Source organism: Pagrus pagrus, assembly GCF_965226575.1.
Source record: "Pagrus pagrus genome assembly, chromosome: 7".
In the NCBI taxonomy this organism is placed as follows: domain Eukaryota; kingdom Metazoa; phylum Chordata; class Actinopteri; order Spariformes; family Sparidae; genus Pagrus; species Pagrus pagrus.
In genome coordinates, this window is record NC_140191.1 from 27,779,732 (window position 1) to 27,791,925 (window position 12,194).

At 43.4% G+C, this 12,194-nt stretch overlaps 1 protein-coding gene across 3 annotated transcripts in view; it reads left to right on the forward strand.

Annotated features, from left to right (window-relative positions):
• The window catches only part of vps13b (vacuolar protein sorting 13 homolog B), a 347,536-nt gene that overhangs the window by 68,613 nt on the left and 266,729 nt on the right, over positions 1–12,194 (forward strand). For all 3 annotated transcript variants that reach the window (XM_084357862.1, XM_084357860.1, XM_084357861.1), the window contains exon 17: positions 7,474–7,658. In XM_084357862.1, the coding sequence (XP_084213988.1) occupies positions 7,474–7,658 (185 nt within the window). The remainder of the gene's footprint in view (positions 1–7,473; positions 7,659–12,194) is intronic.

A 12,194-nucleotide genomic window follows, 5' to 3' on the forward strand; every position in this document is an offset into this window, starting at 1 on the left:
TCTCACTGATTGACGTCTCAGTTTTGAAGGAAGCTTCCATGACTTTCTTTCAGCATTCAGTCAGTGCTACAGAAACCATAGTCGCTCTGCTGTCGAAGCTGTTTACTTGCCCTTATGATTACAAGTGTCATTTGGTAGCTTAAATCAACATGGGTTTCAACTCTTAACTCAAGTATATATTATAGGCTGTAAGGTTTTCAAGAGGCAGTACTCTTGCACTCCAAGAATATCCATTGAATTTTAACTATACCATGAGATGTATTTGGATGTACAGACCTGAGCCAAGATAGGGAATTCAGGAGCAGCTGTAGATGTTTTCAGTTGACTGAAAGACTCCATTAATGCCTGAATTAGTCATCTGAGGAGCTGAAGCTTGAGGGAGGGAAAACAGTGGGAAATAGGGAAGGGTAGATGGATTATCAGCTCTGAGTGGATTATCATCTACTGTGGTGTGCATTCCACTGTCCTCTCCTCCCCACCAGGCCTCAGTACTGCTCCATCGCTTCCCAGAACCAAGCCCATCCAATTTTCACTGCTAAAAAATTGGTGTCACCATGAAAAAGATTTTTTTAACTTGGGAGGGGGACCTCACTGGAGTCCGTTTTCTTATATTTACTGACCATCTGCATGAAGGTCAAAGGCCTTGAGAGAATAACACTGAGGACAACTAGTCTGGATCAAAATAAAGGGCAGCCGGTGCTTCCGTTGAATGCTGCTTTTGTTGTTATGACAACAGGACGAGCAAAAGTCTGCAGCAAAATCTGAACGTATAAATGTGATATTTGGTCTGTAGTCTCCGGTCAGAGGTCTTCTATCTCTGTGTGTCCTTATAAGGAACCGCATGTCCTCCACAGCTGGACATGTTGGACAGAGGCAGGAAGCTACGTGCACACACGGACGCACCATTATACCCACACACATACACAGGCCTCTTGATGTGTTTTCCTTTAACGCCTGATGAACCACGTCATTGCCATTTTCTCGCCTTTCGGTCTGCAGCTGTCTGCACAACTTGATTAAAACATTTCTTTTAGTAATCCCTGTGTAATGAAGCCCTCTCCTGAGAAGGATGTGTGTGTGTGTGTGTGTGTGTGTGTGTGTGTGTGTGTGTGTGTGTGTGTGTGTCTCTCTCTCTTTTGGGTCAGGGGTCCTCCAGATGGGAGGAAGGGGAGGGCCGTGTGTATGTATGTGTGTGAAAGAAAGAGAGAGTGGAGTGTTTCTTTCTATGAAGAGTTTGGGCTGTTAAGGGCCGATGATTGAGAAATGCACACATGGAACACCTTTGACCTTGGGGAACCACAAAACTTTGAGTTGCGGCCACAATTACAGTCCCTGCCTCCCCCTAACTCATACCCAGATCCAGCACAGAGGCTTTAAAGAGTTTGGTTAGGTCAGAGAATGGATGTCACCACAGATTGTGGCTGAGCGATAAGATGAGAAATCCAATGAGAAATAAAGTTAATGCAGTACCTGAAGGTAAAACATTTCATATGACATTTCATTTAATAGGAGTCTTATGGTGTGATGTGAGCCAAATTAGAATATATTGTGTCAATAAAAGATGGCTGGCAGTTATTGTGACGCTTTCACAGAACAGGAAAGAAGGACAGCTAGACAGGAAATGTGATGAGAGAGACAGGGGGATGACATGCAGCAAAGGGCTCGGACTCGAACCCTTGGCCGATGCAGTGAGCCTCTGTTCATCGGCTCATGCTCTACCAACTGAGCTACTGTGGCACCCAGGAAATGTACGTTCTTAATTGTTTGTTCTTTTTTTTTTAAAAAAAAGATATATCTTAAACCAGACTTCAAAAGACACTGGAGACAGGTTGTAATGACTGCTGTGAGTAATTTATGGCTGTTGCTGAAAACAGCATTTGCTAAATTTTCTGAATCAGCTGCAGCTCCAGTTCTCCTCCTCCTCCTCCTCCTCCTCCTCCTTCTTCTTCTTCTTCTTCTTCTTCTTCTTCTTCTTCTTCTTCTTCTTTTTCTTTGTCGTCTTCTTCATCTCCGTCCTCTTCTCCCAACTGACATCCAGGTGGTAAAATGATAAGTTTCCACATCTCCTAATTCAGCCACTTAGGTGTTATTGTTCAGCATGAAGTGCTTGCATGATTTATAATGTTCATTTGGAGGCTTTGCAAGAGACTGTAGCAAGTCTTTTGTAGATAAAAGAGGGGTCTTGAGAGCAGCCCATAACTCACTCTGGTTATTTTCAAGAGGGGTCAGTGACCTTGGCTTGGAGAGATGGGGAATTCTGCAATACTTTAAATCAATCTGCACCGTAAAGAAAAAAAAAGGTGCACGCTGTCAGTCTTCCCTTTCCCTCCAGTTTCAGCCTCATTCCCTCCAAAGAAGCAATAGCGGTAGAGGATTTTGTTAACTGCTTGAGTTGGGGAATGTTTGTGTTGGTTAATTAAGGTAGGGTGTGACAGTGAAGGATTTGTAGAAACTTCAGATAACTTATCACTTGTCTCAAGACGGTGGCTATCTGTTGCATCTATCAGACAAATATGTCAGCCCATAATGGATTACATTGTCGTTGCTGTGGACTGTAGATAAGTTTAAGTCAAGAGAAAGTAGCACATTGTGAGGCAAGTCAAAAGTGATTGACTGCTTCGTTGACTTTTTGTTTGTTTTACTGACTTGAATCTAGTCTACGTTATCTTTTTTGAGAACTTCCACCAACTTTTGACAGTTCATTGGAGTATCATGTTTCAGTTTATGGGAAATTTCCCATTTAGTTTTACAGACATAATCCACCTGTGTCAGGGAATGTGTGTTAGTGTGAGTGGGCCTCCTTCATTCTCTGTGGTCCATTGATGGTACAGACACCTTGCTACACATCTCCCGCCTACCTCCCGGCCCCCACAGCTGTCTGTGTCACTGTATTTTGGAAAGAGTGAGGGGACTAATGTTTAGCACTGTACAGGATATGAGTAATAACAAAAATGAACATTCTGGAAAGTGTGCACAGGTTCCAAGCTTGTATTCTGGGACACTGTGTAAACCATTAGGACCAGCTGCTCTTGGCGATATTCCCTCAATCACCGCAAGATGCTGATCTTAAAAAAAGAATTTGCTGACCACATTTGGCTGTGCTATTCAGACATATACGCTTGCTTTCTCAGTATTGTCCTCTTTCAGAACATTTCCACTAATGCCAACATATCCAGATTTCAACACATTACCGGACATCTACATGTATGCAACATAAACTCACTAAACTGTATGTACACACAGCCACATCCCCCAACAGCCTTCTTTAATTAGGCTACATTTATTCTTGTCTGTAAAAGTACAAAGCAACAACCTACCAGTTCTGCTACTCCTGAGTTTGTACTGGACCCTTTCCAAATGGCTTTTTTAATGAGACTCCCCATGTTAGGTATTATTTTACCTGGAGAATAACATATGACCTGCAGGCTTGTGGTCTTTATCCTTCTCATGGCTGTGCTTGCTTGTTTTCCCCTCATTTTTGTTTGTGTTTTCTGTGTGGTATGATCATATTTTTCCTTTTCTCTCCCTTTTTGTTCAGGATGAAAAAGATACATCCTTTGACTATTACATATGCTTAATGTATTTTACATGACCATTCTTGTCAGACCTCAGTATTGGCAGCTCCTTTTAGAATTGTTCCAGTTCCAGGTTGTTAGAGCAGCAGGCCCCTTGTCAGCTGTTGCCTCATTACTGCTGCTGATTGTGCTCTGGCTGACCAACCTGCTATTATTATTTTTTTGTGTATGTACAGGTGTGTGATGTTGTGACAGTGTGTTTGTTGGCATGTAAGTATATGTGCATATTGGCAAACATGAATTTATTTGTGTCTGTACAGGTGTTGGCATTTTTGTCTGTGTGTCTAAATGTGTCTATGTGCATTTCTGTGCCTGTGTGTGGCCTCTTTAAAGCAGCAATCGCAGCCTGGTAGCTAGAGCCCCAGCTGTATTTGTCTAAATATAGTTGTGACCACAGTCAGACCAGACCAGGAAGCTGATTAGCCTGAGAACCAATGGTCCGAATGGATCTCAGCTATTATGATGTGAAAAGGATTGGTACAGACATGGAGTGAACTAGAGGCTGTTTAAATGGAAGCCTCGGCATAGGTAGTGATACCTTATACTAGTAATGGCATAATGTCACTAGATGACTCTGAGCCATGTTTGTAGCTGACAAAAAATATTTTGTGAGGGTCCTCTGTGAAGTCAACTCCCTGTTGAATTTCACTCATTCATTTTAATGACTAAAAATAATTTGCTGTCCCTGCGTTATGTCTGCATTAGAGCATGTACACAGAGGAAACAGTCTAGGCAAAGAGCACCACAGCTGGTATGGTGCTCATGACTCTGACTCACCCCCTGCACAACACCATGCCCTGTTCTGCCTGATTTTGACAGGGACACTGGACAGAAAGAATTTGTGCCAGCCAGGCAGTTACCCAGCCAAGCAGTCAGCAAGTCCGCCAACTTGCCTGTCCTAGCCCCGGTCTAGTTCTTCGTCACTCAGTCACGGCTCCAACAGGGGACAGGTCGGGAAATGAGGCCTAATGTTGTTGAAATACACCAGAGGAAAGCATATTTCATTGGCTGAAATTGAAACACCTTATTTTTCATAGCTCCTGACTAATTTTGATTTCCTTTTAACATACTCCTGGTGGCCTCTGTGTTTTAATAAAAAAGTTATTGACTTAAAGAACTACTGTGAGGTCAGAGACAGCCTATTCAATGAGGCACTGAAGTTCAAGCCAAGGACCTGATTTCTTAAATTAGGAGTCAGGATCCAAAATGGGTTGTGGGCCCACTTCTGGTGGGTCTACACGTTATGAGTCGAAGAATGCTGTAATGAGTTTTGCTCCCCAGGCTATGGACTCCGTTTATAATATGGATTGTGCTCTGTAGCAGTAAACTGCATTTTGTGAGTTGCCCCATGCATATGTTTCACGTTTTAAGATATGTTTTATTGTAGTCATTTGTTACTGCTGTTGATGATGCAGGTATTAGGACTGCTATTTTTACCTCTTGGATACTTTTGTTTCCTTCAAGCCCTGTGGTAACAGTGAACGAGCTGACTGCCAGAAAGCTGTTTACCATGTTGCAAGAAACACTGACTGTGCCAGCTACTTAATGAAATCCGATGAGTGTCTGGCTGTCCTCACATCCAGCATTCCCAAAACACCCTAATGAGTGTTTCTGCTTCTCATTTAGCTCCAAGATCCAAGTTGCTGTTTGCAAAGAATTGGGCATAATATAATAAAAACAGGTGCATAATTACAGTTTTAGAAGACCGCATGCACATGACAGCTCCCCTGAAACGCTGTAAACACTCGAATAAGCCTACAAACTTTCATCCTTTGCCAGTCCTCCCATTGAAGTGGCTTTGCAGGCACATTTGCTCTGCATGTGGGGACATTGTTGTTGCCGGGTCGCCTTCACTTTCTTTTGTTCAGCAGCAATATCTCGCTACGTGTACACACGCACACACACGCACACACACGCGCGCGCGCACACACACACACACACACACACACACACAGGCATGAAAGCATTTGAACACACAAGAACACATGAAAATCAGTTTGATTGATGTCTAGCTGTATAGTATGCAACAGTGGTGATTTCTAATAGTAGAGGAGCATGACATTGCATGGTTCACAGTGGTGCCAAATGCGCCATATGTTGCCAGGGAATAGAAAATATATATGTGCACTGTCGAGGTAAACTCATTGACCCTGTCAGGTTTGGAGTTTCTCTCTCCTACTGCCTTTGTTTTTCCTGTACTCTTACATCTCTCTTTATCAAACTCTCTCTCACTTTCGGTCTCATAGTAGTCCCCCCTGAGACAGCAGGCGGTTTAGAACTCTGGGTCTGCCTGTGTGCAGCTAACAGCTCATGTCATCCTGCCGAACCACCCAGGAGCAGAATAAAAGGAAAGATAAAGAGACACAGAGAGAAGGAGAGGGAGGGAAGCAGAGGAGTTAAACGATTGCAGAGCTGCTGAGCGGAGGGAGAGACCCCGTGACATATCCCACACTCTGAACTGGGACCAGACCAAAATGGATGTGTGATTAAATGAACTGTGATGCTCGTTCCTGACACACCACAGCCATCTCTGGAATTAGTCATGGTTCTATTTTCACTAAAAGCGCCGCAAAGAGGGCAACGTGTCTTTGCTTCCATTACAATACGTAGTCAAGCGAGCACATGTTCCTGCACACACACCCCAAAAAGGTAGATGTGTATCTAGGCATGGGGCACTGCCAATTCAGAAAAACCCAACGAGAGAACCTTGCAGAACCCAAGAGAGAAAAACAGGAGTGGAAACAAACAGGCTTGTTTTGAAGTGTTTAGTTCAGGCTCCCTTGGCGTATTTCCAGTGAACTAAGGTTCCTGGGGACTAAGAGGGAGCGAGGAACAAAGGGAGGGAGAGAGAGATGTGAAGGATAGAAATCAGTAGTTGTGATAATGACAAGTGCTCCATCACTCTCAGCAGTGTGTAATGCCATACCTCGGTTGGTGTGTGTGAGCTGGGGAATCCCTCCTCCTGCTGTTGCTGATGTCAGGGATGGGATCTTAAGGAGGAGCCATGACTTCACAGCCTGGATAGAAAACAAGCTCAGAGACCTGATTCAGGGATTTGAAGGGCTATGTATGTGTGTCAAGATGTTTGCGTGTGTGGAATCAGAGAAGTGCCTTAGAATGTGTTAGCCTTTGACTGAGTGATTACAGAATGAACAGGGGAGACAGTGACTCGGATACTACAAAGGAGGAATTGAAGAACAGATTAAAAAAAGTGTGTACGTGGGTGTTTTCTGCGTGCGTGTACACGCATGTGTGTCAGATGATAAATGAGAGCACGGTCCACTGAGGTTGTGATGGACAGGGGCCTGGAGGACTCCGTCTGACTGTGCTGTTACCTCATCCCCCTGAACACTCAACTCATCAGCTTGTCACACACACACACACACACACACACACACACACACTCACACTCACACTCACAAACTCTCTCCACCACACTCTTGGAGACAGATGAAATGTTAAATGCGTAAAGATTCTTTTCAGGGTCAGGTTTCTGGGCTGTACATCTCTTCACATAAATCATCATCACAGTTTTGACGGAGAGGAGAGAAGGGTCGGCGGCAACTATACCAACCTGCCAAGTAACTAAGGAAAGCTTGGCCTGCAATTGGTATTTCTTCAGTTTGCTGTTGGAATGTAGTTATACCTATTTGGCTTCTTCTGCTATCAATGAGCTGTTACATATTGCGATGTGATATTGATGGATTTGTGGAAGTCGTGAGCCATTTCTTTCCACCGGTGTCTATTTCATTAAGTATATGTTGGCATTTATGTGCAACTCTCCATTCTTTCATTTGTTATTGTCACTATATCCTGACTCTCTCTACGTCTCTTTTCCCCTCATTTACTATCTTTCATCTAATCCTGTCTTTCTTTGTCTCATGTCCCTCTCTTATAGGAGCAAAAGATCTTCAGTCCCCACCACAGAGTGTATTTTTGAGCTTCCCCACTTCACTGTACAGGCAACAAGGGCCCAGACGCTTTTGCTTCAAGCGATCTGTCAGAGCTGGACCCACAGCGTAGTCAGCGGTGCCCCATTGACACTAAGTGAAAGCCTGCTCAACGAGGTGTACAAAGCTCCAGGTACAGAATACACTCTACAATAGACCATATCAAGTTAACTGAGCCTTTTCTGTCACAAGAAATACTTTGTAGAATAATACTGTTTTATGAATTTCTGATACCTGACCAAGGTAATGATAAGTATTGTTCTGCTGATCTCTGAGCAGCTACAGTAGATCAGTCAGACTGTCAGGACTGTTTTCCAACAAACTCAATCAGAGGACAGAGGAAAGAGCATGATTCATTCACTGTCCCCCGTATCTTCCCCCGTATATATTTCTTGTGAATATGTAAGTGAAATGACACCTGACCTTTCCACTAACAACATGCTGTTTGGTTGTGCGTTGGATCTCCATCCAACAGACAAGTGATGATGTGAGTGAAGAGAAAGGGAGCAGGTTTATTTTAAGCCCCTTTTACACAGCCTGTGCAAGGCGGGACTGTGCCTTTACTCAGCCTTGCCATGCTGTACAAAAAGCACATAGATGAAATTGGCTGCCTGCAGTGTAGGTAGTAGCAGAGACAAATCATTGTCTGTCTAAGTGAGATGACGAGGCGACAGGATGAGACAGGGTGTGTATGTTTAGATGACATGTTGTGTGTGTGGCCCATAATCGGGAGTTTTAAAAAGCAGTTAGCAGCTAACTCAAAGAAGAAGAACAGCAACCGAAAATATCTTCAAATTTGGAGAGGTCCAGGACCTCCCTACTCTCTGAGTAGAAGATGAGGGCAACAGGCATTTAACAGGGACAGTAAATAATTGTCATTCCCATGTTATGCCATTGTTTCAAACCGCTGTCCAATGTAGGACATTGTGTAGGACAAATGTCACATTGCATGCAGACACTGCTGTTTTACATGTCACACCTCTTTTGCTTGTAGAACCCCTGCATGCTATCTAAAATCACACAGTAGGGCATTTTTCCACTGTCGTTTTGTCCAATTTAAAAAAAGAAGGGCAGTGTAAAGAAGGTTCTGTGTGATGGAGGCATTGCACAATCTCTGTGTAAAAAGGGCTATCGAGGAGCACAGGCTATTTATGCAGTGCATGTGTATGTAATTACTTAGCATGGCAAAAGGCTCTTTGTGTTTTTACAGTTATTTTCGTAATGCAGTTGTTATTGTAGGGTAGCCGTTTTAAGTCTGCAATGGCAACTCAGTCACTTGGCAAAATGAATAAAATATCCTCACAGAAGATTAATGTGTCCTTTAGCGGCTGACTCTGTATTTAAACCATGAGTAATCATAGAACAAAGAGCAAGATGCATCACATTGCTCATCTGGTCTCTTTTAGACTATTGTATTAGATGTTAACGTGTTCATCATTGTAGTTGATTTACTGAAATATCATTTTTCTCATAAAGTACATTTACTGTGCCTTGTTTGTTTAGTTCTCCATAAAATAAAGCTTGTTTCTCAGTACCAGTAAATTGTCAAGAGAGATATATGGACCTGGCTTAAGTTAAAGTGATTTGACTCTCCTATGAAAAGTTTTACAGTTATTTCTCAGGGCTCAGCACATCATGTGCCAGACTATCATCCCAAAACAAGTCAACCTGAGCTGCAGAGCCTATACCACGGGTGCAAGCACATATCCAAACTTTAGGTCTCTGAATATACACGTTCACACAAGACACTTTGGCACAAAGATCAACTTGTCATGTGCCCAGTGTGGGGTACTGGACCTGCAGCCAAAGGCAAATTAACTCTGAAACAGTTTTACGCTTCATGTCGCCTAGGATGCCTTAATGGTCAAATAATAAATTTTGCCCCTTGTTAAAGAAAGGGAGGGGAGCCTGAATTCAATAAAACAGTAGCGTTTCTCATGACGGTAGCATCTGGACAGTCCTCTGGAGGGCCAGGGATTTTCCAACTCATTAGGATCATGTTGTTTGGTATGCCGTCAACATTCTCCCTCGGCCGAGCAAGCCAAGCTACCTTTTTCACCGTTGTGTAGCCGCCAAAATTTATGAAACTGGTCTCCCGTGGAGTGAAGTCAAATATTCCTCTCCCCTCACTCTGCCTTTCTCTTGGAACAGGACTTGAATAGCAACATGGAGAAACATTTGCACATCTGGTCCGTGTGTTGGCAGCTTAGAAAAAGAGCAGCGGGAAAAAGAGTTTGGGTTTCGAAAGCAAGAGAGTGAAGGGGAATAGGTGATGTGTTGTGTAAGTATATGTTTTGTGGGGAAAAATCTTAGCAATAATTCCTATGATATAACCAAAGATGTCTAGTACTATATCTGCTTTTGAAATTGTGGTGACACTCATGGTGCTTAAGGAAGATGTTAGCTGTCCCAATCCCTCTCCATCTTTAGTGTGACAGCTTAAGTGCGGAGAAGAAATGGAAAATGAGCAGATGCAAGAAGGGAAGAGTAGTGAAGTTAGCAGAATAAACTGTTGTGAACTGTTGTGGACTGTATTCACTTTAATGCGTTTTCCTGCATATCTAGTGCAACCTTGCTGAATCATTTTGGTTTCTGTGGGCACTGTGGTTGTGTCCACATTGTAGCGTCATGATGGGAACTTGCTTGCTGTTCTGTGCTGGCTTCTTGCCGTCCCGCTCACTTCTCTGCTCCGTGTTGCTCTGAGTTGTTTCCTTAAATAAAGCAAACCCAGTGTGTTTTCTAACTTTCATAACTCCTGATGCTCAGTGGAGGCAGTGCTCTTTATTTTACTCTATTTAAACCTATCTAATGACAAATTGGCTGTACTGTTAATCTGCTGACATTGTGCCACTTATTCGGCCCACCGTGCAGTAAAAGTGTTTGTAAGTTTGGCTAGTATGACTTGCTGGCTGGCTGAATGGCTGCAACTGTTTGAGGTAAAACGTAGGTTCTGTTATGACACTCACATCCGGTATCCAGATTGAAGTCTTGTTGTCATTTGTTCGTTCTTGTGTCACCAACCAGGAACAATCAAGCCATTGCAATGATGGATCTTAAACACACACACGCGCGCGCACACACACACGCGCGCACACACACACACACACACACACACACACACACACACACACACACACACACACACACACACACACACACACACACACACACACACACACACACACACACACACACACACTTGCGCAAATGCACAAACACACACGTGCTGGCCTAATACTGAACATTGCTAACAAACGCTGTTCACTTTGAACATGCTTTTTTCATTCCTTTAGGAATTTCTCCTCCCTTCTGTCCTTTTGATGTTACAGGGTTTTTCAATAGTGGAAGGTGTTTCATATCGAGCTCTAGCTGATAACGCAGATGGTCAGTGTCCTTCGCGGGGGAGCCATTTGGGTTAGAGATTTCATTCCCTGTCCAAATGAAATTTCACAATTCAGCAAGGGGGGAAACTCAACAAAGCTTCAGTTTTAATCTCAAGGTACTGACAGACTGTAAACTGTTCTTCAATGTAAGTGGTTGACTCAGATTAAAGCAACAGTGAGAGACTTAAAATCGTTGCAGTTGACTGGAAAATAGCCGCTAGGACTTGTAAGACTTCGACTGACTGCACTGCTCCCTGGCAGCTAGAGCAATAACCCATCGATCAGCATATACAGTGTAGCCCATGTTTGCTCTGCAAACCCAGACACGATTGAGTGAAATCGGAAAACAAACCGTAAAATCTTATTTTCCCTGAAAATCAGACATTGTCAGTCACTGCTTGTTTCATGACAGTTTGGTTTGTCTATAGGACAGTTTTGAAGTGCTGCTGTAGAGTGCTTGGCTCCGACATGAGCAAAGTTTTCTGTGGTGACACTTTATTCCAGCGTTCTCCTTTTGCATTCCAGCAAAGCTTACACTAGTGTTATATTTTATTGGTGAGCTCTGCAGCAAACAGTATGTCATGCTTTATGTGTCTGGTGTAAACGGAGAGGTGGTCCATAGGGAGGTGTGTGTGTGTGTGTTTGTGCACACATTAGTGCCCACATTCTTACATTATGTGCCCCCAAACCCTCAGCCTCCTCAGCTGCCCAGTGAGGGTAACAACAACTCTGTGTTTTTTGCAGTTCTGCCCTGCTGCATTCCCGCCTTCATTACTCCCATTTACGCCTTAACAAAACCTACTCTGACTTTCTCGCCAGCTTTTTTACTTCCTTTGGTGTTAACCTTCACTTTGTTTTTTGCATTTTTACTTTTACTATTGTCCTTTCCATCTTTTCTGTGCAATTCTAATTCTGCCAAGTTTATTTTCTCCCTCTTTCTTCTCTCTTTTCCATCTGTCATTCTTATCTCATTGTGTTGCTAAATTCAATGTCTCACGCCATCTCATTTTCCTTCCTGTAAGCCCCTGTTCTTTTTCCTTTTTCTCCTCTTCCCCTATGATTGTCAGCAGCCAGCCCGTCTTACATGTTCTCTTTTGTTTATACTTCCAGGATGCTTTTGTGGTTTACAGTTGCAGCCATAGTAGTAGCAGTAGCCGTAGCCGTAATAGTAGTAGAGAGGAGCCAGTTATTTCTGCCCACCGCTGCTTCTAGCCACTGCTAACCTCAGATTCAGCGACACACTGACCACAGTGACCTCCCACACACTGCTGGAGTCTGCATTCATT